This window comes from Neolamprologus multifasciatus, chromosome 8 (genome assembly GCF_963576455.1).
Source record: "Neolamprologus multifasciatus chromosome 8, fNeoMul1.2, whole genome shotgun sequence".
NCBI classification, from domain to species: domain Eukaryota; kingdom Metazoa; phylum Chordata; class Actinopteri; order Cichliformes; family Cichlidae; genus Neolamprologus; species Neolamprologus multifasciatus.
Genome location: NC_140446.1, coordinates 15928188 through 15954403, shown reverse-complemented (window position 1 = coordinate 15954403; position 26216 = coordinate 15928188). Strand labels below are relative to the sequence as shown.

General features: G+C 41.0%; 1 protein-coding gene across 2 annotated transcripts in view; it reads left to right on the top strand.

The window, feature by feature from the left end:
* The first annotated feature begins 6473 nt into the window (after positions 1-6473).
* The window catches only part of erbb2 (erb-b2 receptor tyrosine kinase 2), a 28742-nt gene continuing 8999 nt past the window's right edge, over positions 6474-26216 (top strand). Inside the window, exons 1-19 of one of the 2 annotated variants that reach the window (XM_085170563.1) lie at positions 6474-6740; positions 16579-16730; positions 16834-17014; positions 17214-17354; positions 18189-18254; positions 18376-18491; positions 18580-18721; positions 18847-18975; positions 19855-20002; positions 20696-20769; positions 20894-20984; positions 22770-22972; positions 23098-23227; positions 24682-24772; positions 25246-25400; positions 25492-25539; positions 25645-25783; positions 25867-25989; positions 26083-26181. In XM_085170563.1, coding sequence (XP_085026689.1) covers positions 6605-6740; positions 16579-16730; positions 16834-17014; positions 17214-17354; positions 18189-18254; positions 18376-18491; positions 18580-18721; positions 18847-18975; positions 19855-20002; positions 20696-20769; positions 20894-20984; positions 22770-22972; positions 23098-23227; positions 24682-24772; positions 25246-25400; positions 25492-25539; positions 25645-25783; positions 25867-25989; positions 26083-26181 — 2364 coding nt within the window. In that variant the 5' untranslated portion in view covers positions 6474-6604. The remainder of the gene's footprint in view (positions 6741-16578; positions 16731-16833; positions 17015-17213; positions 17355-18188; positions 18255-18375; positions 18492-18579; positions 18722-18846; positions 18976-19854; positions 20003-20695; positions 20770-20893; positions 20985-22769; positions 22973-23097; positions 23228-24681; positions 24773-25245; positions 25401-25491; positions 25540-25644; positions 25784-25866; positions 25990-26082; positions 26182-26216) is intronic. The other variant, XM_085170564.1, reaches the window with a different exon arrangement.

Genomic DNA, 26216 nt, shown 5'->3' with positions numbered 1-26216 from the left:
TGTGGTATGTGTGCATTGAGGAATGCAGTAAAATATGCCAACGGTATTTGCTCTCTAGCGTCTCGCTGCTCTGCGATGTGGCAAACGCCATTCAGCAGCTGTTGTCCAAGAGCTGCCGCTTCATAGCTGTCTTACAGAAACCATCTCTCCATCTGTAGGCTGAAAAAGTTTCAGCTGCAGAGGATTGTAAAGACACCATTTTTGGGATTTCTCTGCGTTGTGCTGGTGTAAATGTTTCTAAAGTGGATGCATGAATGGTAAAAATGCACAAGCAGAAAGCATTCAAAGTACTACAAGTGCTATCAGGTAAACGCACTCTGGTGGATCACGTTACAAGCTTTGTCCTTAGTGAATACAGCTGAATGCTGCAAATGTTTATGTCCATGAGGGTAGGAAAAATAACTGAGAACTACTGTAAATGTTAATTACATAATATAGTATTTGATTCTTTGCTGAGCCCAAAGTCTTGTAGGTTAAAATCATGAAGTGTTATGATAGTGTTTGGACTTTTAGTGGATGTGTTCCTGTGAACTGTGGTGTGGTTTAGCTAGCACTGGCCCACAGCCTGACCTAAGTCTTTGTACCGATAAATAACCTCTGCTCTGCACTCGCCTTCAGGGTTGTTTTTTTTTTTAATGTTGAATAGAGCAGTGTTTCAGTGACTGTGAAGTGCAGGGACAGAGGGGACATTACAACAAATCTGATATCCTTTTATAGTTCAGAAAAGATGTGATGTAAAGTCTCTGGAAAGCATATGATGTTATATTTTACAGTAAAAAGATGTTTATGGGAACTCTAAAGTAGCAGTTTTAATGGCAAACAAACCTAAAGTTTTTTAATAAGCACAGTGCAGTCATTTTTTACAGCAAGAGTTTGATTTTGTAATAATAATTTTTTTTAATGGTGGCAAATCCAGCTGTCAGACACACCTTCCTATTATACACTCTTTCCCCTTAATTCTTCATGGTATCGACTGAAAAAGGTGCTGGAAAAATTCCTTAGAGATTTTGGTACATATTGACATGACAGCGTCGCACAGTTGCTGCAGATTTGCCACATCAATGATGAGCATCTCACATTCATCCACATCCAAAAAGTCTATTGGATTGGAATCTGGTGATTGTAGAGGCCATTTGAGAACAGTGAACTCATTGTAATGTTCCAGAGACCAGTTTGAGATGACTGAACTTTGACACCTTAGGCATGTTGTCCTGCTGGAAGCAGCCACTGGATGATCACACACTGTGGTCATAAAGGGATGGATATGGGTGGAAATAACAAGGAGGTAAGAATTAGTAAGGAGGAGCCCAAATATATCTCTTAACACCACCAGCAGCCTGAACTGTTGATACAAGACATGGTGAAATCATGGTTTCATGTTGTTTGCACCACATTCTGACCCTGCCATCTGACTGTCAAAATAGAAATTTAGACTCATCAGATCCAGCAGCTCTTTTTATGCCTCTGTTGTTCAGTTTTGGTTTGCTTGCCTTCAGTTTCCTGTCCTTAGCTGACAGGAATGGCACCCGGTGTGGTCTTCTGCTGCTGTAGACAATGTGCTTCCAGAGATCCTGTAACTAGAGATTATTTTAGTTACTGTTGCCTAGTTGTAATCTAGTTGTTCTCCTCTGACCTCTGACACGAGCTGTCTACATGCCTAAATGCACTGAGCTGTTTATCCACTTCACAGGCCTGTGAGTGTCTCTTACAAAGCACTGATGTATTTCCATTTCCTCCCACGTATACTTATAAAAGTTTAAGTAATCCTTATTTTTTTCTTGTATTTAGGTGGAGGTTTTGAAGGAGTGAAATGTTACGCTAAACCTGTGTTAAAATACATGAAATGTTCACAGCTAGAGGTATTAACAGAGCAGGAAAAGTGAGTAGAGAAGTGACATGTATAGTCTGTGGTTTGTCCCTCCCCTATTACAGTGCAGTCTAAAGGGCTTGCTGACCTTGTACTATTTGTGCCAGTGATATATGCACAGATACCTTCATTGTGTCTCCGATATAATCAAGACAGATTCCTTTAGACTTGTATTTGGAGTTATGAGCAGCAGTGGGAAACAATATGGTTTTCTTGTCCTTGAAGAGTCCACACTGTATTTCTTATTTCTTCTCTCATGCCAAATCTAAATACCTGGCCAGTCGGGGGAACTGAACTATGAGTGAATTTATGATGTTCTTTGGTAATGACTTCTTTTCTGTATATTTTCCCTGAGTTTTACTGTAGTTGTCCTTGGACTCTCTCACTTGAACACATTATCTCTCACCCACTTCCTGGCCTCCTCACCTTTTAACCCATGCAGACCTCTTTTTTTTTTTAAATGCATGGTTTATGTGTCCCTGAGAATTACAGCCATGTTTTCTGAAGGGATTTCCACCATCGAGTGTGATGAAAATTGCTGACCACTGGATCAGGTTTTATTGTAGCACAGCTTGCTTTCAAATGCAGCTGAAACGAGGAGTCGCATACAGAGCCAACAAACACTTAAAGTTTAAGACTTAAAGTTTACTGCTGGGAAAAACCAGAATACTGAACTGACTGCATCCCTCAGTGGCAGATGACTTTTTTTTCTGTGGGAACTAAATATTTCAGCCTCACTAGCAACACTCAGCTTCGCGAACGGTCCGCAACTTGTGGTCTGTGTGGCTCAGTGTGTAGCTTATTGTTGTTTTCTGATAGCTCTGTGCAGGAGGCTGGACTCTGACCCGGGCTTCTGTGGGTGGGGAGAGGCGATAGATTGGGATGAATAGAGTTTATTCTTCCTCCTTCAACTCCTGATTTGTGACCATGAATGAAGAGCATGAGAAAAGCAGAAGAAATATGAAGACACTCCAAGCTTGTATCACGCAAAGAATTCACTTTTTCCCCCCTGATCTAAAATGTTGATTTGATTCATTCCTTAAATATTAATAAAGTTTTAATAGTCAAACATACTGATATACAAAGCAAGACCTAAATCTAAAAATTTGCCAGTTTGCAAAAATAAACACATTGATATCAGTCAGTGTGATTTATAATGAAATAATGCAGCTAAGAGTGTAATCGTTGCCTTTTCACATTTCATAATTCAGACAGGGAGTTTTTCAACATCTACAAAACTCAGTGAAATTCAAATTAAATATGTTTGAATTTGGCAATTATGCGTTTTGACACAGTTATTGCAAAATGTGTTGTTCTTTTAAACAGACATTTAATACTACGTGTTGATTTGGTGAAATATCGTGTTAGTGGGATAATTGTTAGGTAATGTTTCTTAATAAACTCTTATTGTGGGTCTATCCATATATGATAATGCAAATTTTATGTAATTAAAAAAAAAAGGCAATTTAACTTTAACATTTTTCAAATATCCGGATGTGTCATGTATCGCTGTGCGGCAGGCAGGAGTTGGACCCAAAATGCAGACACTCAGGCACGAGGTTTAAACACAAAGAACTCAGCTTTATTTGCTGGCGGGAGAAAGGCGTACAAAGTAAACTAAACTGGAAACTCAAACTAAACTCACAAACTAAACTCACAAGGGAGACACAGGGAGATCCACACAGCAAGAGGGACGACGCGACACTGACTCAGAGAAACACGGGGTTTAAATACAATGGGAAGTAACGAGGGGAATGAGACACAGAAGGAGAGCACAGCTGGGGGAAATCAGAACTGACGAGACAGGGAGCAAAGTAGGATACACTCACATGAGACACAGACCTTCAAAGTAAAACAGGAAGACGCAAACTAGACTAGGGGAGACAGAGCAACTAAGAAACAGACAATACCAACAACAAAGAGACACAGAGGGGAGCTACTAAATACTCAGAACTAAACAGAATACAAGAAAACCAAACTAAAGAATAAGCTGGGACAACCAAGTGAACTAAGAACATAATACAAAAATCACAGAGGCACAAGAAACTCAAAACACTGGGTCACTGACCCAGGACCGTGACAGGATGTCCCCTTTTAATCTGAAATGTATTTACATTGTAGGGTTTGAGGGATGTTTGGGGATCAGTATTACATCATAGATGTGGTGTAACGAAAGTGAATTTATTTAAGTGCTCATCACAGAAAAACAGAAAAATGGGATGTACAACAGAAAAGACTGAAATACATTTTAAAAAAGTAAGTGTCAGAACAACCAATAAAAAGACACAATAAGACAGAAAAACCACATGTGTGTAAGACTCCATGAGAACTGTATAATGCGCAGCATTGGAAGAGAGCATGGACCTGTAGAAATCTATACAGCACAATGTAGCATTTTAAAACGAGTTACATTACATCCACTGAATTTTTCCATTTACCATACAGAAAATTACCAGGACATTGTCTGCTTTTTAAATGTTTTTTTTTAAACTGTGTAACTTAGTACTTTACTCAGATAAAGTTCTAATGCACTTATATGTAAATGTTAAATATTATAATATCTACACCATACCATTCATTTTAAATCTTATGTTACTTACTTTTTTTTTTTTTTTAGATAAATTGCATTATTATAGATCTGCCATGGTCCTGGGTTTTGGACCCAGTATTTTAAGTTGTCAGTTTATGTTTTCAGTTCAGGAGTTTCTTTATTTTTCTTGTAATTATAGTATAATCTGGTGTTAGTCACTGTTTCTTTGAGATCTATTTTATTTTATTAATGTATTTTTTTTTTATATCTCATTCCTTGTGCCTTAGTTTATTTTCTCCGGTGTTCATTTATGTTAATTTGCTGTGTAAATGTGTGTCTAGTCTGTAATTGCTATTTTCTTAGTTTCATTCTCTAGATTCTGTTTACTTGTGCCTAGATTTCTTCCAGTTGTGTTCACTTCCCTTGATTAGCACTCAGTGTGTGAGTATTTATTGTCCTGTGTTTCCTTTGTTCACTGTTAAATTGTCTGTTTGTCATCCCCTTGTGTTTCCAGCCTGTTTCCAGTCGGATTTAGTTTCTCCTGTTATTCCTCTGTTATTTATGTTCTCCTTGTGGACTTCTGGAATGTGTTTTGGACTTTTCTTTACCTTTAATAAAGGTAATTTTCTGTTTTAAATCTGCCTGCCTCAGAGTCCTGCCTCCATCCACAACCTGCTTATCATAACAAGCTGCCCAGAAATATATCAGTAATTAAAATCATCCTGAGGTGTAACAGTGATATTTACATCAATTAGTAAATAATTATGATCTAATTTTTAATTTTATAATGTGTATGAATCTGAAAATGCATTCTACATAATCTGCATGTTTACTGGAGGTGCTTTAAATGTATGATGGTTATACAGCCGTTGCATTACTAAGTTACTTAACAATTATTACTACGTTTACATAATCAAATTAATTTTTTTAACTTTCCAAAATAATCGAGCAACAGAAAATTATGTTTAAACTCTTGTAAAGCACCACTTTTCACGTTATACAGTCGTAATAGGGTTCAGGGACTAAAAATCACAGCCAGTCAATGCTCTATTCAAAAAAATATTTACCCCCAAAATGCTAACTTTGACTAGTTTGATTACATGTAAATGTACAATGTAAAACATTTAATGCAATCTGGTGAATGAAATGTATTTGATTGGTATGTGGTCAGCTTATACCAAGCATACTTACCTTAATGGTTAATTATTTGAATAAATAAACCTTTGAGTTTACATATTTCAAGTGCATTTTATTCAAAATTAACGCTTCATATTTGAGGGTTAAGAATACTTTTTGAGAGCCCAGATTTTGCTTCTCATAAACACAGGGTGCATCTAAAGAAATCATCCGATTCCAATAGGCTAGGTATATTTTTAAGCAATGGACACAGATGTTTGTGGTATTTTTTTTTTAAATACATTGCTGAAAATAAAGTTTAACATAACAAAACTTACAATGTTCACAAGTGTTTAATGCGTCCTCTTCTGGATGCACGGCACATGTTCATACGAAAGTCAAACTCGTCCCATACTTTTGCGGGCATGTCTGGAGTCACTTCTGTTATTTTGCTACCCACCGACAACCGTGCAAAACTCACAAATCCGCTTCTTCTAACAGTACAGGTTTCGACTGTTTCCAGTGAAGGGCTGTGGAATTAAAGCACTTTGAAATCAGATGATTTTTTTTTTGTTATTCTTTTTTGGAGTGTATGCGGACCCCCACCCCTCTGTGGCACCCTACTGTAAAAAATCTCGGAAACGCCCCTGCATATAACCAATTTGACTTTTCGCCTTTACTTGCAAGCGATAGTAAGGGATACTGAAATTTAAGAAAAAAAAAAGGGTGGTAGCATATTCATAGATTATGCATGAGCGGGGTAAATGGTTTAATTGCTTTAATTGTTCTCCATATTTTACACTTTGATCCACTTGAGCCCTCTGGGGAGAAATAAGCGCAATTAAAGTTTGAAGGTAATTTTTAGGCATAATTAGAATGAAACGCGTTATAGGTTAAATTAAGTCAGACCGGAGTGAGGGCGGGTTGACTGAACCTGCCACTCCCCGTTCAGGCCTTCACGCCACGGGAGCGCGCCCCCGCTCCTGTTACGCGCTTACTACCAACAGGCAGGGAATTCATGGGAGGAAGTAACTGAGATTCGGACACGAACAACAACTCCACACGGTGCCAGAAACGACAGTTAGCTCTAAATGAGATGCAAAAACTTAATCTCTGTTTCCCCCAGATGGACTAGAAGCGCCGGGTCTGCGCAGATGGAGGCGGCGAGAAGTTTGCTGTTTGTCGGGGCCGTACTGCTTGGAGTGACGGGCGCTTCAGGCAGAGAAGGTGGGTAACTTTCAGCGCTTTCCCCCTGTCAATAATGCCTCCCCCGTCGGCAAAATAGACCCACGGAGCTTCGGGGAGATGGCACTGGAGTTTGCTGGCTGTAATTTCAGGAAATGCTGGAGGTTTTTTTCTGGTCCGGAGGACTACATTCCTCCGTGACTCCTCAGCCGGGTCCTCTCAGCCCTCCTGGGATTTATGAAGGGCTGCTTATGAGGAAAAATCACACCTGTCACAAAACAGCCTCGCTTTAGATTTACAGTTTGGACCAAAATAATTAAAAAAAAAAAAGATTCAAAAACTAAATAAACAAATATCTCCAATCTTGCAACACGTTGACTTGCTCAGATAAACACAGAGCAGAGACTCAGGTAAGAAATATGAGAACCTGCTTTGCAGCTTTGCGACACAACTGACTTGTGCACTGCAGGCGGACGGTTCGTGGCTTTGCTGTAAACACAAACAAAAACAAGACACTAAACAGGCAGTGCATTGTGGGCCAAGGATCATGACGATGTCAATTATTCACTTCTGGCTCTAAAAGGGAGACATTGTGCGATAGAGGGGCCACTTGTCGCACTTGGAGCTTGAGTAATGCCAGTTAAACAAGAGCTAACTGGAAGGTGCAAACGACCAGCAAATCATATTTTTGCTTGTTTTTCATATAATAATAATAATTTATAATATTTTATAATATTAAATAATATATATATTTAATGCTTGATCTGATGGTCAGTCAGTACTTGAGCTATTTAGTTTGTTAACTGAGAAAATGATTGATAGTGCAGATTAATGGGTGCATATGACCCTTTATAGATCGATTTTAGGTGTATTTGGGGAGATCAATAACCCCCAGCCAGCTGCTTTTAAAAGCAGTTTTATTGGCACATGCTAATGGCAAAAATGAATCTGAACTCAATAACAATTTATTCTGCAGTGCTCACTTTATTGACATGCAGCTGTTGGCTTTCATTGATGTGCACAAAATAAAGAAAGAGCCCCCTTTGGGGTTTTTCATTCATGTCAGCCTCACAACAAAAATGACTAATGTAAGTACAAACAACTGTCTGTTTTATTAGCTGCTCTCTCTCTCTCTCACTCACACACACTCACTCACACACACACACACACACACACACACACACACACACACACACACACACACACACACACACACACACACACAAACACACAAACAAAGCCTTTAGTCACAGGTGAAGTGATTTTCAACTATGACTGCATTGTTGGTGGGAACTGGTTGGTGCACTTTACTCAATCTGTGAAGCATCAGTTCAGGGCGAGCGCTCCAACTGGCTCCAGAGTGAATCTCAGCAGTCTTACTTTCAGTTATGAAGTATTGTAAAAGTGTTATATCACACACGCACTCTTTCACCTCCCCGTCCCCGTGCCTGTGTGTGTGTCTGTGTTCAGTGGCCTTTCTATCCATAGAGTTCGTGCCCTTGTCACACTCCAGTGAAGCTCACTGTGTGGTGATTAAGTCTTACTGAACTGGCCTCAGTGATCGGCTAACTCAGCCTGCTGTGACTCACCAGTCTAGACTGCGTGTTAGTGATCTAACTCACCCGGAGAGGAGAGCGGGACCACCGGAGAGGCATCGTTGCCGTCCTCCGAGGAGACTTTCAGCCTCTTCTTCTGTTTATCTTCTCTTCACCCGGCTTTTAGTGGGAAAAACCTCTGAGGAAATAAAGTGTTAGATCTGTAAATCTGCACATCTTACATCAGTGTGACACTCAGAAATACTGCTGACATCTTCTAAACTCTCAGTATTTAAACGATTGCCTCAGCTACCTTGTTTGTGTTAGCATAATGAAATCATGGGGAAATAAAAAAAAAAAACAACAACTGTTATTTTCACTATTTATTAACTTCCCTGTAATTCATAAGAGGTCTGTAATAGTGATACTCAACTTGCGGCTCACAGGCCAAATCAGGCTCGGCATAGGGTGCTGGCCAGCTCTCTATAAAACTAAAGAGGTTGCAGTTATTTTTAATGTAGTATCCATAACTAAAATGCAGTGGCATTCCAAACTTAGAAACAAAGAACCGTGTTGTATTTTCAGTACAATATAAACAAAAACCATAACATGTTTCCCAGGGTAATTTCTGTCCATCATAAAATAAGGAGTTGATGAGAAAAGATCATTCAAATGAAAACTAGCACAAAATTGCTAACTGTGAAGCTAGCACATTCATCCTTAATGGAAAGTAATTATATTTTGGCATGGTGTGTGCAGGTGGGCGACAGATCAAAGGCAAAACCCCAATGTGCATTGGGAGGAAAGACTAATTCAAATGCTGCCACAGAGGTGCACCGCATGCTTACTATTGACCATTTGCAGCACGCGTGTGCTTTAAATGTCACTTCCACACGAGCCTCTCGGGACCAGCTGAATGTTTTTGTGAAGTAACTTTAGGATGATTAATGAACCTATGCACAATGTTATCTTCAAGCTATGAAACCTGAGTTACAAGCCCTTGAAGTACATGGGGATGGGTTGAAGTTTGCCTGCATGTTCAAGCCCTCATGACTTCAGCAAGTAGACACATTAATTTAAGCTCTGTTAAAGCCAAGTTCATTTTAGAGTGCGTCCATCTAGAGACAAATTGCATTTCTTGGTGATGGGTGCAAAGCGAATTAAAGTGCCTAAATTTTGATCTTGGGTTCCTCCTCTGGCTGTGAATCATTCTGGTTCGAAATAATTTGCGATTAATTTTTTTTCTAACTGTTTATTTGCAAATCTTTCAAATTCTCCTCTAAGGGAGTGACGTGGGAACGTGATCTAGACACTTCTGAATATCTAAATGTTTTGAAAGTAATTTAAGTATTTTTTTTAAAATGCTGGATTTTACAGGGTTACATTGGTGGCTCTATAGTGAAGTGATTTACCTGACTAATGAACAAAAGATCCCAGTTTGATCCCGGGAGGGGACACTGATCCCTTTGGGGATGTGTCAGGAAGGACATTGGGCAAAAAAAAAAGAAAGTCAGATCCTGCATGTAGAGCTACCATCTGTGGTGACTGCTTGTAAATAAAGGAGCAGCTGAAAGCAGCTCAAGCTGGATTTTGTTACACTTGAACCTGTAGAAGATTTAGGACAGACGTGTTGGACCACCATCAGGAATAATGATGCTTGAACGCTCCAGCAGATTTCCAGAGACCTGGGAGAAACTGTCAGTGACTTTTCCTTTAATTTGTCATAAAACCCTTCTGGAATTCTAACAAAGAGTAACTGATTTCTACACAGCACTGTGTACACTATGTTAATAATGAAATGTATTCCATTCAATTTATCGATCAGTTATCCTTCTGTGGAACTCCTTCATTAACAGCACTTAACTTTTAGCCTTTTATTTGAAAATAATAGCAGAAATCGACTTCTTGATATTTATTTAGGCCAGTTTTGAATGGAAGATGTCCTAATTTTCCCTCCTCCAAAAATCCCTCCTCCAGTGCTCTAATCCAGACTCCTTCCTTTATGTGGTTAATGTGTAGAAAGAGGTCGGGACACTCTGAGATGTGGCGGTGGGTTCGTGTTTTGGTGGTTCTAGTCTGTGGCGGCGTGAGCGTACGAGGAGTTTGTGGCTCCAGCGCAGCACAGAGCCTGTTCTGCTTGTCTGTTGAGCAATACCTGTTTTTTTCTTTCTCGACCGCAGAGTGAAGCGGTAGAAAGAATGCGCTGTGGGGAGGCTGGGAGAAATGTGAAGTTTATGCAAGATGTGTTGCTAAGGATTAGGGCTGCGATGCAATCAGGGCTGCCGTGTGAAAAATCTGAGCGAAAGTCCCGCTGGATCAGCTCGCTCTGTTTGCGGAACTTTGGAGGATCTAATCCATTGGACGAGAGCACGAGGAGCAGGCTTTTCCGCTGTGATTCAGCCCTGTTCCCGCAACAGCGGCGGCAGCATCGCGTTCCTGTTGCTACACACACACACACACACACACACACACACACACACACACACACACACACACACACACACACACACACACACACACATGCACAAACACTGGTAAACACACACGCACCTCCACACACTCCCTGTGCTAACTGGCATGCAGCCACACACAGGTGTGGCTTCAACCTGGCTTTCAGTTTTCAGTCTCAAGCAGCCCGTTTGTACAAACACATGCACCGCAGCCTCTCAGGAAGCCTGATTCAGATCAAATCAGGAGTGATTTCTTACACACCGGCAGTACTTCGTGTTCTCTCACTTTCCTTAGAGCTGAAACAACAAGTGCTGACATTTTAAATATCTTGCACTTCAAGTTATAAAACCTCCTCTGACTATATAAAAAGTGTTTGGATTGCTTGGCTACATGCACTTAAAAGTCCTGCAGTACTAACTGCATTCACTCATGAATTCATTTAGTCACTGCGTCAGCTCTCTTTTCCAGATAGAGCGTGACTTTATGCTTAACAGGAATGCCACGTACTGTGTGTTGTTACAGGGACTGGACGATCAACTTTCTATTCAATCAATCTTCACCAGCTGATTCACCAGCTCACTGCTGCTCAGCAGTGTTATCTTTTTATGTGCTAACGACAGCCTTGGCCGGGGTTCGCTGTGTTTTCTGACCGCCCATACGTACGCACGTCACTCTCCGGCATTCCCAAGAAGCCGATAACCGTTTGAGGAAGTTTCTATAAACTGGGTGCAAAGTTCACTTGGACTTAAGGATGCACTGATTAGAATATGGCAGTCAAAGGTCACTGCGATCCAACAAAACAAATCTTTTTTTCTTTCTTTTGTTTTGGTTGTAACTCCAAAACTACTGTGCACAGTGACATCATATTGTCCAGACTTGCCCATCTGCTGGCTACCTTCCTTTCATCACTACATTTGTGTTAAGTCTCGATAGAGGTGGACTTAACTAATGTTTGGCATACCACAGAGCTCAAGGTGGTAATACTAGTTTTCTAAAGTCAGAACTGGTAAACAAGCTGCTGTGCTGAAACTGCTAGTGGTGGTTAACCATGAAGTAAACAACGTGTAAAAGACTGAAACAAAGTTGTTCTTTTTCTCTCTTTGCAGAGTTATTTCCACCATGTTTCACATGTTAACCTGACAGCAACTCTATGTTTAACAGGTTGCCCCCTAAGTGCGAGGCTTGTTTGACGTATACAGACACCTTAAGGATGCTTTGAGATTAATCTGCTATGCTAAACTGCTGTTACACAAATTAGGACATGTTAACAAACAAAGTAGTTGGATGAATTTAAACAAGCAAAGGTAGAGTCACTGGCATGTAGAGCATTGTTTTCCATTTTCCTGTCAGTATTCATGTTTACCTGTGCACAATTTCAATCCGATCATGTTGTCTGATCATTTACATGCATCGACGGTTTGAACAGAGGAAGTCATCAGTTTCTCTCCTGTCTCGTGTGTTTGCCTTTTGCATCATTTTTCTTTTTCAAATGGACCCACGCTGTGTTGTCGTTGTGTTGACATATAGCAGGCATTCGCAATAAGGATAAGGTACCTGTCCATACACACTGATTCGTTTGAGGTCGGTATAACCCACCTGTGTCAATTGAAAGGAAATTTTGGTCCAAAGGAGCGTTATCAGGTCATTGTGTTCACATGAAGCATTTTTATATCATTCAGACTTTTATTCCAGTTATTAGTGTCCTTGTAATCATGGCTAATGACTGAGCTGTGAGCAGATATGGAGCTAATGTGATTTATCTTACCCTTTTGAGAATAGTTGCTGAGCTCCTCTCTTATTATAAATGTATAAACACTGGATACTTCATTACATCTTGCTATTACCAGCTGGACTTCCTTTTCCTTTCAGCACTGCTGTAATTCTTTGTGACATAGATTTAACAAGGTGCCGGAAATGTTCCTCAGAGATTTTGTCCCATATCGACATGATAGCATCACGCAGCTGCTGTAGATATTTTGGCTACACGGCTATCTAATGATGTGAACCTCTTTCACCACCATGTCCTGAATGTTTTGGGATGTGGTGGCTCTGGAGGCCATTTAAGTACAGCGATCTAATTGGTCATGGTCAAGAAACCAGTTTGAGATGATTTGAGCTTTGTGACATGGTGTTTTATCCTGCTGCAAGCAGCCATCAGAAGATGTGGTCATAAAGGGATGGCAACAATACTCAGACAGGCTGTGGAGTGTAAGCGATGCTCACAAGGTGACCCAAAGAAAATATCCCCTAGAGCAGGGCGATATGACCAAAAATATTTATCACGATATACATTTGAAAATTTGCGATAACAATATAACTGACGATATAATTGACACGAGACAAAATACTTTAAAACTCCTCAACTGCCAAAAAAACAAACAAAACATCAATGTATTTTCACTTAAACAAGCAGCTTTTTTAAGTGCATTAAAGTTATATAAAAAATTTGCAGTGCAAATGCAAATCCTTACTGACAGTTTAACCAAAAGGCATTTCCAGTGGAAATTGGCCGACATATCCTCAGCATAACCATGTATAATATCCACAAAACTTAAAAAGAGGTTATACACACACACAGTACGGTAATATTATGTTGAAGCACAGTACGTATTACTCCACGAGGCTCCTGCCTACGATAGCCGTAATGCTCCGACAATCCATCAAGCAGTGCGGGTTCGTAGCTTAGCAAAGTCGTACTGAAACATTTGACAGATTTTCTAACGCCGTGTACGACATAAAATCGTTTTGAGGTCAGTAAGCACAACCAGAATTCATACATAAGGCACACGGGATTATAAGGGGCACTGTCGATTTTCAGACAAATCAAAGGATTTATTTTCCAAAAAACATGGTAATAACGATGGCCCGCTAGCATGCTCTGCCAAAAATAGTGCTTTGTTGTGTATCTGATGGACGAAAGCTAAACCAGTTCCACATCACTGAAGTTGCAGCATTTTTACAAACCAATTCTGGTTTGTAAAAATGAGTTTGAGTTACTGTTGCCTTCCTATAAAAAAACTAAACAGTTTGACTTCTGGCTCTGATAAAACACTTCCTCCACTAGATATAGTCTCGCTTTTGAACCACTCTGTGTAAATCGTACTGATAGTAGATCAGCAGTTTCTGAAGTACTCAAACCAACAACCAGGCTCATTTAAATCAACTTTCTTGCCCATTGTGATGCTCAGTTTGAACTACATGCCTAAATGCATTGAATTGCTCCTGCTGTGTATGTGTATATATCTGTGTATCCATGCTGATTCAGTGTTCAGATTATAACATAATAGCACAGTTGAATCTATGGTTTCCATCATGCTTACGTAACAGGGTGTAGTTCAGACAAACTGTGTTTCAAATAAATCTCTGTGTGCACAGATTTGACTTATGCATTCTTTTTTAAATGTTACAGAGGGATATGTCAGTTACACTGTGTACTCATCCAGAAATAGCACTGCTGATGTTTCCATGGCTTCAACTGTAGTGCAGCTGCAGCTGTTTTAACAACAGAACTAATTAGAAATATCCGGCGGGTAATTACATCGCAGGGCTTCATTTAAATGATGTCCAAAATGCATCAACAGCTGTCTGCAGCGCTTCACTACTGAGTGAGCGCGTGAACAAGTGGGCAGTGGGAGCACAGGCACGGTCTCAGATAATCGGGATCCTTTTAGCCTCTGTAATTTGTGACAGTAATTAATTTAGACTGGAGAGAGCGTGAGTAGGGTCAGAACTCAGAGAAACAGACGGGAATGTAGGAAAAATACTTCCCTTGCTGTTGTTGCTCTCACCTGAGCAGTGGAAGTTTCCAGTGGCAAATTGGCATTACATGCTGTGCAGCAGGCAGCATTAATGCGTGTACACGTGACACGGCGTGCAATCACCTTGTGAACTGGAAGGTCACAGGTCACCGATGTAGCTTTGATCAAAACTCGATGCCAGTCACCACAACATCCCCCTTTTTACTGGGAAAATCCAAAACTGTGTGTGTCATCTTCTAGATATGCAACCACACACCTTTCTATTAAATTGCACTTCCCCAGAGGTTGATTGCAGTTGAGCAACAGCTCAGACTCTGAGAGAATTTAAAAGACAATTGTGAGGACAATTTCTTTGATAACTGCTTAGATAAACCTTTGAAGAGGCAGGAAGTGAACTTCGAATGGGGAAAGTAAAGTTAGCGTCTTGACTGCGGGCAGGCTGAGTAACGTGAGCGATAAAAGGGAAAGTATTTTAGGCCGGGAGCGCCTCACAAGTCCACGCACACACAGCCGTTGCTGAGAGACTTTTGGAGAGCAAACAATGAGGGAATAAAGGGAGAGGAAACTGAGGACGGGCTTTACGCACACTTTTCAGAAACGGATAATGTGCTCTGTTGAGCTCTCTGTTACAGCACATTTCCCTAATCCCCAAAGCCGGAGACGTCCAGCTTCTCTGAGTTTTTTGTCACACTCGGGGAAAGCTGTTTGTGTTTTAGAAGTTCTGTCTTATTGAAAATGATTAAAATGCCAGAGGATGAGAGTACATCTCCACTCTTGGCTTGACTTCCAAAACTATTTTCCATGATGACATAATTGAAGGAGTCAGCGATTAGTCATTTGATTTGTTATTTGACACAAGTGACAGAGGCTGAGTGTGTATTTTTGGCAGCCGCACGGTTAATCATAGACACATTTACTGCAGTAGCTCGCTGTCGGATTATTGTGGCCTTTATTAATGCTTCAGTACTTCTTTAGCTGAGTTGCAGGAGGGGTAATATGGGTCTGCACGCTCCGCCATCTCCAGGAAACTTTACACGTGGCAGACGCACACACATGATAAGACGTATCTCCCGAAGTCTGCTGGTAACCTCACTGTGTCATGAAAATCGGCCTTGTCCCGGCTGCCAGGACTTCCCCGTTCTTCCTGTGGTGTGCCTGCTTCTGTGTTTTCCAAAATGGCAGGGAGAGAGATGGCTCAGTAGTGAGGTTGGGGGGCTTCAATGAAGAAAAGTGGGTTGGCTGTTGAGGGGCTGCTGGAAAGGAGCCAAGGGAAGTCATTTATAACTTCGAGAGGGGAGGGACTGTTCACCGTGTGACTGCTTGTTAAGGCATGAGAGCTATGTGTCTGCAAATGCCCCTGTGAATTATAATGCTGTATGACCCCCGAATTCAATTCTGTGTGTGACTCACTGAGGGGAATCTGCTGCCAGGGGAAAATATATCATATATGTATACTAAGACGCAGACGGAGGCTGTGCGTGCGGCTCGTATTTCTATTTAGGCTGCTTGTGAATAGATGGAGTCAAGTTATGTGGAGTCCAAGCCTTACATTCATTACCACTTAGGTGTCTGTACACATGAAAAAAGGAACCAAAAAAGAAAGGACTGTTGTAAACGTTTACATTAGGATGTCCAAAAAACCCTCAACATTATTAAAGCAGTGTGGGATCATCTTGAGAGAGAACAGAACAAAAGAAGCCAACATCCATAAAAGAGCTTTGAATGTCCCTCAAGAAGCCAGGAGAACTATTCCTGTAGACTACTTAAAGAAATGACAAGAAAGCTTGACCCAGAGAGTTCAGGCTGTATTGACTTGCGTTGACTTTCGAGCTTGTTAGAATTGTACAAACTCTGTTTTTCCTTATTATACTGCACTGCATGTGTTTGCCCATGTTCCAATTTTCCAAGTGAAATAAAAATAAATGAAAGTTGGCTCACAGCTTTTGCAGACTACTGTATGTCATTTAGTTTTTTGTAGGGATGATATTTTAACCCATAAAATGCAAGAATTCTGCCGAATGAAAAGTTGAATGGCTTCATTCATTAAAGAAACAAAATGTTGCATTGAAGAAAAGTGTTTTTTTGTTTCTATATACTGTAGGTTATAAATTGCCACTTTGTTTCTTTGCCTTGCAGTCTGTCGGGGTACAGACATGAAGCTGGCCCTGCCCTCCAGCCTGGAAAACCACTTTGAGACTCTGAGGCTGCTCTACACCGGTTGCCAGGTTGTTCATGGAAACTTGGAGATTACACACCTCCATGGAAACCCTGACCTCTCCTTCCTGCAGGTATAGTTTGAATGGAAACGCAAAGAAAATGTTAATACAGTTAATAAGCTTGGTTAGCTCCAGTGTTCCTCACCTTTGTCTCTCTTCATCTCTTCTTCACCAGGGGATTGTGGAGGTACAGGGTTATGTACTCGTTGCTCATGTTTCTGTGAGCCTGTTGCCCTTAGACAGCCTTCGGATCATAAGAGGCAGCCAGTTGTACAACTCCAGCTACGCGCTGGCTGTGCTGGATAACACTCACGCCGGTCAGGGGCTGAGGACGCTCCGGCTACGTAGCCTCACAGGTCAGAGGTTTTCCTCAAATCTGGCGTAATTCGATGTGACAAGTCTGGAGCTCAGACTCATTTTATTATCCTCAGCCGCCAGCTTTAAAACACTGAAGTATTTCACTGGAATATTAGTCAGAACAGAGGCCTGTTTCTCTCAGCATCTGTTATCTTCTGTAATTTGTGGAGTCACTTTTATGTATTATCTGTCCTGCAGAGATCCTGCTGGGTGCAGTGTATATTTGGGGGAACCCCCAGCTGTGCTTCCCAGACCCCCAGAACATCAATTTGACGGACATCTTGGATGAGCAGAATGGCCGTGCCAAGGAACACCGACTGCAGCCTCGGCCTCCTAACTGTGAGCAGCTGACTGACTCTAATAGTGAACAAAGAGAAACATCATGCAGTGATTTGTCGATGTCATAAAGTCATTTTACATGTCAGATGTTTCCTGGTTGGGAACATATGTTGATCTAAAACGCGTGTATAGCTTTCAGCACTGATGGTGCCTTTCCAGATGTGTAAAGGCACCATCATTACGTTGAGGAGCATTATTCCAAAATCTTTCCACATTTTGAAGACACAGATTTTTGCAGATTAGTGAACCTTGGCCCGTCTTTATTCCTGAGAAACTCATCTCCTCTCTTTTTATACCCAGTCATGTTAGTGATCTGTTGCCAGTTAACCTCATTAGTTACAAAATGTTCCTCCAGCTGTTGTTTTGGGGGGTTTTTTTTTGCAACCGCTTGCTATTCCAGCTTTTTGTTGCTCTATCCCAATTTTTTGAGACATGTTGTTGCCACCAGCTTCAAAATATTTTTCATCAAATAGTAAAATGCCTCAGTTTAAACATTTGATGTGTTTTCTTTGTCCCACTGGGGATAAAAAGTGGGTTTGTGAGATCATTGCATTCTGATTTTTATTTTACATTCTAACACTGTGTGCCAACAATTTTGGAAGTGGGTTTATAAATCCTAATGTGGGCATAAATCGTTTATGTTGGTTTTGGATACTTGACATAGATTTTTTTCTAGGGTTTGACCTTCCAGCAAACAGCTCTCATGAACCGTACTGGTGCCTTACGTAACCACGGATCAGCCAGCATGTGTGCACGCTCTTGAATCTTTGTCTTTCTTGTAAAATTGTGGCTCAGCTTTCCCTGGTTTTTATTCCTGGCTTTCTTCTGGTGCAGGTCCAAGTTGTTCGCCTGCATGTGGGAAAAGATGCTGGGGAGAGACTGCTCAGGATTGCCAAACTCGTGAGTTAAAATCACACACACAGTCATGTTATGTAGTTTTATGTAGACAAAAGCAGAGCAGATGAAGTTTTGCTGAAATGTTGACTGTTTGTTTTGTGTGTGTGTGTGTGTATGTTTAAAGTGACCCGAGCTAAATGTGCGTCTGGCTGCCAGCGATGTAAAGGTCCTCTACCCAACGACTGCTGTCACCTGCAGTGTGCAGCTGGATGCACTGGACCCAAAGACTCAGACTGTCTGGTAAACAGTCCTGTTGTTTTCTTATCTGCAGTGTAATCTCCTTTTTTCCTTTTCCTTACTGGAGAAACATGTTTCCTCCTCTCTGCAGGCTTGTCGTCACTTCAACGACAGCGGTGTATGTAAAGAGAACTGTCCACTGCCCACCACCTATGACCCCGTCACGTTTCAGTCCCAATCCAACCCACACGGGAAGTTTAACTTTGGAGCGACCTGTGTCAAGACGTGTCCTTGTAAGAGTTCGCCTTAAAAAAAAACCTGCTTAACCAAGAAAGCTATCACACGCTCGCTGATTTTTTTAAAAAAAAATTTTTAATCCCTGCCACCCATCTTGGACACTTTGTCTCCTGCCCTGTAGATAACTATCTGGCGTTGGAAGTGGCCTGTACTTTATCTTGCCCCCCAAACAACCAGGAAGTTGTTGTCACCCAACCTGACGGGACCGAGACGCAGAAATGTGATAAGTGTGAAGGAGACTGTCCCAAAGGTGAGGTAGTCATTCTGTTTTTACGCACACAGTGGCAGCTTTATTAGATTTACCTGCTAATTAGTGTGAATAAAAACATCCACTTGGAAGCGGAAGATGGTTCTAGATTTGAGTTAACTCGACAAATCGGAATGAGGTTCAGTAATCTGGTCCGCCTGACTGTTCATGTCGTTAGTTTAGCTTGTTAGTTTCTCTGTCACCTTTATAACCTTGTTCAAACCATGCTAGCATAATTCTCATGTCTCTGCTTCCTCATACCAAGCCTCCAGGATCTATGGTGCTCATTTTCATCTTCATATTTTTATTCTTGGATTCTCCTGGAGCAGCGTTGCATGATTCAATGCTTGCAATAATTTTTAGTTATGTTATAATGGACCTTGGTGCAACCGTTTAGCTCACCCACTGTCTGAAAACAAGTTGTTATGGCTCCTTTTTTTCTGATTCACTGCCCATCGTAAACAGATTTAAAGATTTGAACAGCAGGTCGATCCGGTCTGTGTGCAGGTGACGACAGTATCCACTTTTATTGACATCATACCAAGCCAAGAGCAGAAAAACTAAGTGTTCAGAGCTGGTTGAATGTTATTGTATACAGTACTGCTCAAAAAACTTCACATTGTCAATAAATCACTGCTGCTATTTCCAGTTTTCATAGCAAAATATAAGTAAATGAGGGTTGGCTTAAGACTTTGTTCCTTTTAATGCAGTGCAAATCTGTTTCATTCAGCAATGATCATGTCCTAGTTCATGTTGCTGGGTGATTATTAGTCATTGTTGTTGTTAAACTTTAGTCTAATTAGAAATACTGCTTCCAGAAAAACTCTGGTTTAACGTCTGTTGTTGTTTTGGTTTTTTTCCCCTTCCTGGTTGGTATCATAGTATGTTTTGGCCCGAGTACAGACAACAATGGTGTCACCGACAGCAGCAGCAGCAGCATCGCCGTGGTAACGTCTTCCAATGTGGAGGAGTTCAACAAGTGCACAAAGATTTTCGGTAGCCTGGCCTTCCTCTCCGAGAGCTTCTCATGGTGAGAGGCTTTTACATTTGTAGAAACGTGTAAAATTCAGTAAAGACAACAAGCAGCTTGACACCAGGGACTTTATTCTGCGCCACATCCCTCCCATTCAGCACTTTGAGTTTGCAGCAACAACTTGTACACAATCCTTTTGCCGCCCGAGCCTATCCCTGCACATGTAACCAGACCGGCTTTAAACTCAAGTGTTTTTGACGTTGTGTCAACAGAGGACAAAAATTTGTTTCTACACCAGTGTCATTCAAGAGCATTTCAAATAATGTAGAGAAACACCAACAGTTAATACAAAGCTTGTAGGTTTGCTTACATGACTTGTAACTTGCTGAGGTTGAGATACTACATGTTGATAAAATTCCCCGACAGCTGATTTAAGTGAACGCGTGTGTGGTTTCTGATGTATTGTTGAGGGTTGTCAATAATGGGTTAGTGTGATCTGAACCTGCACAAACAGGCTTGCATTCAGCATATTCTTCCTATTTCCTCCTGTGGATTGAATCTGTATCTCTGACTCAAGATCACCCAGACACATCGTCTCCATGACTTGTGTGGATTCGCCAAGGCATTTCTTACAAAATCCAAGCTTAACCTGGAGAAGATATTAATATTGAGGACAAGCCAAGAGAAAATTAAATTGTTCCCAATAATCAAAGTGGCTTTTAAGTCTTACTTAAATCTTACGTTGTCCAGGGATCCTGTGAAGAACACCTCAGGCCTGAGTTTGGAGCAGCTGAGTGCCTTCAGGAGTCTGGAGGAGATTACAGGTACCACAGTGTTTGTTAAACCCTATTTGAGCTTTTTATTAAGTAACATTTTATCTGTTTCTCACACCAAAGTCTCCTCAGTTGGAATGTTTTCATCACCTCTGTGTGATCTTTAAACTTGCAGGTTATCTCTACATTGATGCCTGGCCAGAGCAGTGGACCAACCTCAGTGTGTTTGAGAACCTGAAGGTGATCAGAGGCACGATGCTCTACAAGTAAGACTTTTTAAAACTGCTCGTCTGTTGTTCTGCATGTTCTCCACTATTTCCCTTGTCATCCTGTTTGCACAATATGCCTGTTGTGTAACCATACTCAATCCACTTTACTGCAGTGTTTTTGTTTTTTTTCCCCTTCTGTGGTGATTTTATTATCAGCTTTATTATCAATAAACTTACCAACGAGCTGGAAACAAACATTAGGTGTGCCTGCTAAGCGTATTTTTCTTCTCATGCAAGTGAGCACGATGGAAACGTGAATAAAAAAGTCAACTAAATGAAGAATAATAGTAAGTTTAAGTAATTTAAAATATCAATAAACACCACTTCACCATCCAGATCGTCTATATGTGCCTTGAACAGCTCTCCTGTAGTATTAAGATCGTTATATAGATGCAGCACATTTAATTTTCTTTCCATGCGGTGCGTCACTACATGCCAATGTGTCCACCCAACACTGTGTCTTTGTTTGTGTTCAGTTTTTTTTCGACTGTTTCTGCTTCAGTTGAGGCAGTCTGTTCATTTTCAGGGTAATAAATGCTAATTATTAGCTAGCACTGCTGCCCTGCTGGCCAGTGTCTTAAACTAGGTCACAGTTAGCACCATCTGATCACCGTGCTGGTGACGTGTGCAACGTTACGATCAATGTTCTCCAGGTCCATCGGTGGAAGTGACCAATCACATTTTTGTGGAGGGAGTATGAGCAAGACAGGCTGTATAACACATGGTTGATGTTGAGAAAGAGTCTGTTTTAATGCAGCTTTTAGCTAAAGCTAAAAAAAAAGTCCAACTGACAACTGTTTTATTATTTTCGATTGAAACGAATGTCTGAAAATGTTAGCTCCACATTCACTTTTGATTTCACACTGACCTCGGCCTCCATGGCCTCCGTTTGATCCCTTCATGTGGACTTTGTCACTCAGCAGTTCGGCGACAGGACAGGACAGGACATGCTTGAGTACTTTTTTTCCTCCCACTTGGAAGTCTTTTTTTTTTTTTCCTTTTACACAGTTTTACAAACATGGAACGTGATGTCAGGGACTTAAACAGATTAATAACATCATCCAGGGCCATCGAATACACTGCAGGAAAATATTTCTATCAGAGCTTTTACACTTGGATTATAAATTGTTCTGAATCTTGTTATAACAAACCCATTTCCCCCCCACTGTTTATCTCCTTGACTCTTAGTTTGAAGAGTCAAAGCCATCTTATCCATTGATTGTTCTAGGAAAAGGTCGATGTTTGGCGTTGTCTTCTGAAGCCAGCATTTTTTTCCCTTTTTTACCAGCAGTCTAGAAGTCTACAGATGTTTTAAGGAATGTTTTGTGGATCCCGGGACAGAAATGTAGCATCCACTTTTACATCCAAAACCTCTGAATGGAAGGGCAGGATCAGAATATGTGGACACGGTGTGGCATCATAAATTTCTCAATAAACTTTGTATTTTTTCCAGACTTGTACTCATCAGTGAACAACTGAATAATTTCTTATATATTCTCCATGTGGGAGAATTTTGCACTTGGATTTCTCAGATTTTACACTGTAGGGCAGTTGTAGTGACGGTGCTGGAGCCACATTGATATGATGCTCTGCTTTGAGTCCCTCCAAAGTGACCAAGATCCTTACTCTGCTCCGAAGAGCCCAAACGCTATTTGTAGGAAGCTTGTTTTCACAGAAAGATACCGGGATACTGCTGTGTCTCTTTTGCTGTTTGCTTCTTACACTCTTCTTTATTTAAAGCTTTGTTTATCATCTTCATCTTCTCCCTCTCCATCCATTCAGGGGTGTGTTTTCACTGGCCATCCAGAATCTGCACATCGAGTCTCTTGGGTTGCGGTCGCTGCGCAGCGTCAGTGGAGGTTTGGTCTTGATTTACAACAACACACAGCTGTGCTACACCAACTCACTGCCATGGCAGAATCTCCTCCATCCCACCCAGGGTCCGCACCGCATCGTCAGCCACAACCAGGACCCTGCAGTCTGTGGTAAGTAAAGCTACAGACCTTTTAGTCGTGCAGCTGTTTTAAGCTTATTTTTTTATTTTTTTGTGGTCTAATGCAGTAAAAAAAACTACAGGGTGAATCATGCTGCATTGTCTCTATGTTTTCAGAGAAAGAGGGGAATGTTTGTCACCCGCTTTGTAAGGCGGGCTGTTGGGGTCTGGGGCCCAGCCAGTGCGTGTCCTGCCTAACTTTCCAACGTGGCACCGAGTGTGTAGAGCAGTGTGATCTCTATCAGGGGTAAGAAGGTTTGCGTGCGTTTGTAGAGGTGTGGCAAAACTAAATCAATGCAAAAGCAACTGATAATGTTCTTTAATTGTTCAGTGTACTATTTGTTTTATTTGTAATAATTCCCAGAACTAGTTCCTCAGTAAATATATCAGGAAAAACGAATGATGTGTTCTGCTTAAGTCAAAAATATGCGTGATTATGTCGGTTATGTGGTCGTCTCTCTGAATGTTTCATCGCAGTGAATCAGATTAAAAGCGTTTAATTTAACGTGTGCCTTGAAGCAATTTAGGATCATTGACAAATACAAGCGATAACGGTGTGTTTGAGTTTGATATGACGTGCATACATGCACATACAAAAGCAAATGCAAGATGGCAGAGCAAACAAGAAAACACACTGGGCTGTGTATATGTGCACAAAATGAACCCAGTACGACCATTAGATGGTACATTTGCTTAGTTAGGAATTTACGTCTGCTAAGTGCCTGGCAAAAACAGGCTTAACCCTCTCAGGCTCAAATTAAAGTTTTTGTTGCTAATGCACAACCAAGTCCTGCAGAGGTACTTCTGAGTAAAAAAAACTCATAAAATATGTATGTGGGGTAATCAGGTTGTTAGTTTTTAACTGTTGCAAATCGACAATGCCTGCCTCGAGAGGCTTAAAGTAAAATGCTCAAATATCTAATTACGGTGTCTTTTAGTGAGACTCAAACAACAGATATTATTATTATAATATACTCCAAATTAAGCTAGTGATTTTGTTATTTACAACGCAACCAAATGCAAAATCATACCCTGCTCTCTTGCCTATTTTGCCTTGAATTGGATCGGATTTAAAAATTATCACCACACTATGGCTTGAATTTAGTCATCGCGACCATAGCCTAACAAGGAAAGTAGAAATGTTATGTGTTTAGTTTCATAGAGTTTCTAAATAAAAAGATTAACAAATCTAACTGATTAAAGACATCATAGCCGTAAATACCTCTAAGGTCACCGTAGTATGGAGTGAGTGGTGTGACCTATATATTGCTCTATAACATATAAATGCTTTTATAAAATAAAAGCAGTAATACATGGAATATTCGGGAATTCATACATATGCAATTTTGCTTTCTATCTAGGTGTTAAATTAACATGTTTAATGTTGTTTCTTCAATGTAAAGCAGAACAAAAGTGTAAAAATTTAGTTATTTTGAATCTGTGATGGAAATTGTATCCTGGACTGGAAATTTACGGTCCAACATGAGGGTGATGTTTGCAGAAAGTTGGTTAAAGTTCATACGATACTTCACGATTGTCCATTGAAGAAGAAGAAATGTCATTGAGCTCATCGGGTTACTTGCAGCTGGCTCCCTGTTTCTGAAGTTGTGTCTTCTCAGGATGGTGTCAGATGCTTCAGATAAATGCATTTAATTTAATCCTGGGATGTTACCTTACGTGCATCTTGTGCTTGCTTTGCAGGCCCGTACGTGAATACATAGATGGATCTAAGTGTGTTGCCTGTGATCCACAGTGTCGACCCCTCAATGGCTCAGAGTCCTGCCACGGGCCGGTAAGAAACATAGACCAAAGTGTAATACGGCTAGATAGGATTTTTAATTTGGAGCTCAAAAGTACTTGTAAATGACAGTTTATTTAACCTGGAGATGTGTCGTTTATGAGGTTCGGTTTTCCTTTTTCACTTTTCTTAATATGCATGTGGCATCACTGCAGGATGCATATACTCATTGCATAGCTTGTTTTTGATGGTGCATTGTAGAGCTGAGATTACCGAAGCATTTTTAGACAGGGATAATGTTGCTTGTACCTTTCTTGCTTTAAAATAAATTATACTTTAAGCTATTTATAATTACAAAAGTCCTTAAATTGGTCTAATTTTAGCTTAAATTGAATCCGAAAACCATCTGCTGTGGTGCTGTAAGTAGGATGTAGACGTCACACTGGGCTGTAGAAACTCTTTGTTATTTTTTTATGTTAAATAAAAAAAAATAAACATTGTTAAATATCGCTCTGTTTGCGTCTCAGGGTGCTCAACATTGCACGGAGTGTCGGAATTTCCAGGACGGCGAGTATTGTGTGGACCGGTGTCCCAGTGGCGTCAAGGGCGATCTGCATACTGTGTGGAAATACAGCAATGCCACCGGACACTGTCTGCCATGCAAGACCAACTGCACGCCACCGTGAGTGACGCCACATTTAAGCCCCAACTCACACACACATACACAAGCACGCAGTGAGACTGACTTCACAGACGGTGCTTTTCTCTTCCAGCTGCACTGTGAAGGATGAACGAGGCTGCCCCATTGATACCAGGACAGGGTGAGCGCACTAAGCAACTTATTTCCGTTAGCTTTTCTGGGAGCTGTTACAAATTGAGCTTTTTTTATGGATGGGCGCAGCATTAAACTTTCTGTGTCTGTGTAGACCTGGCACGTCCATCGCAGCTGCAGTGGGTGGGGTGGTGCTCTTCATTATCCTGCTGGCTCTGCTGGTCTTTTACTTGAGGAGACAGAAGAAGCTAAAGAGGAAGGAGACAATGAGGAGGATCCTGCAGGAGCATGAGGTGAGGGACCACGTGCCAAATTAAAATGTGTGTTTTGCTCTAGTGTGGAGTCTTTATCTGCTATTTTCCTCCTTCACGTGCAGCTGGTGGAGCCTTTGACGCCGAGTGGTGCTTCACCCAATCAAGCTCAGATGCGTATATTGAAAGAGACCGAGCTGAAAAAACTCAGAGTGCTGGGTTCGGGGGCCTTTGGCACTGTTTACAAGGTATGGTCATCACGCACATCCATAACTACGTTATGTGCTGTTTGTTCAGAGGGTGGTGAGCTTTGTTCGAGATGATTTTGATTACTGTTTCAGGGAATTTGGGCTCCCGATGGGGAAAATGTGAAAATCCCCGTGGCCATTAAGGTTTTGCGTGAGAACACCTCACCAAAAGCCAACAAAGAAATCCTTGATGTGAGTATAAGCCAGGCAGAAAACCTTGAGGAGTT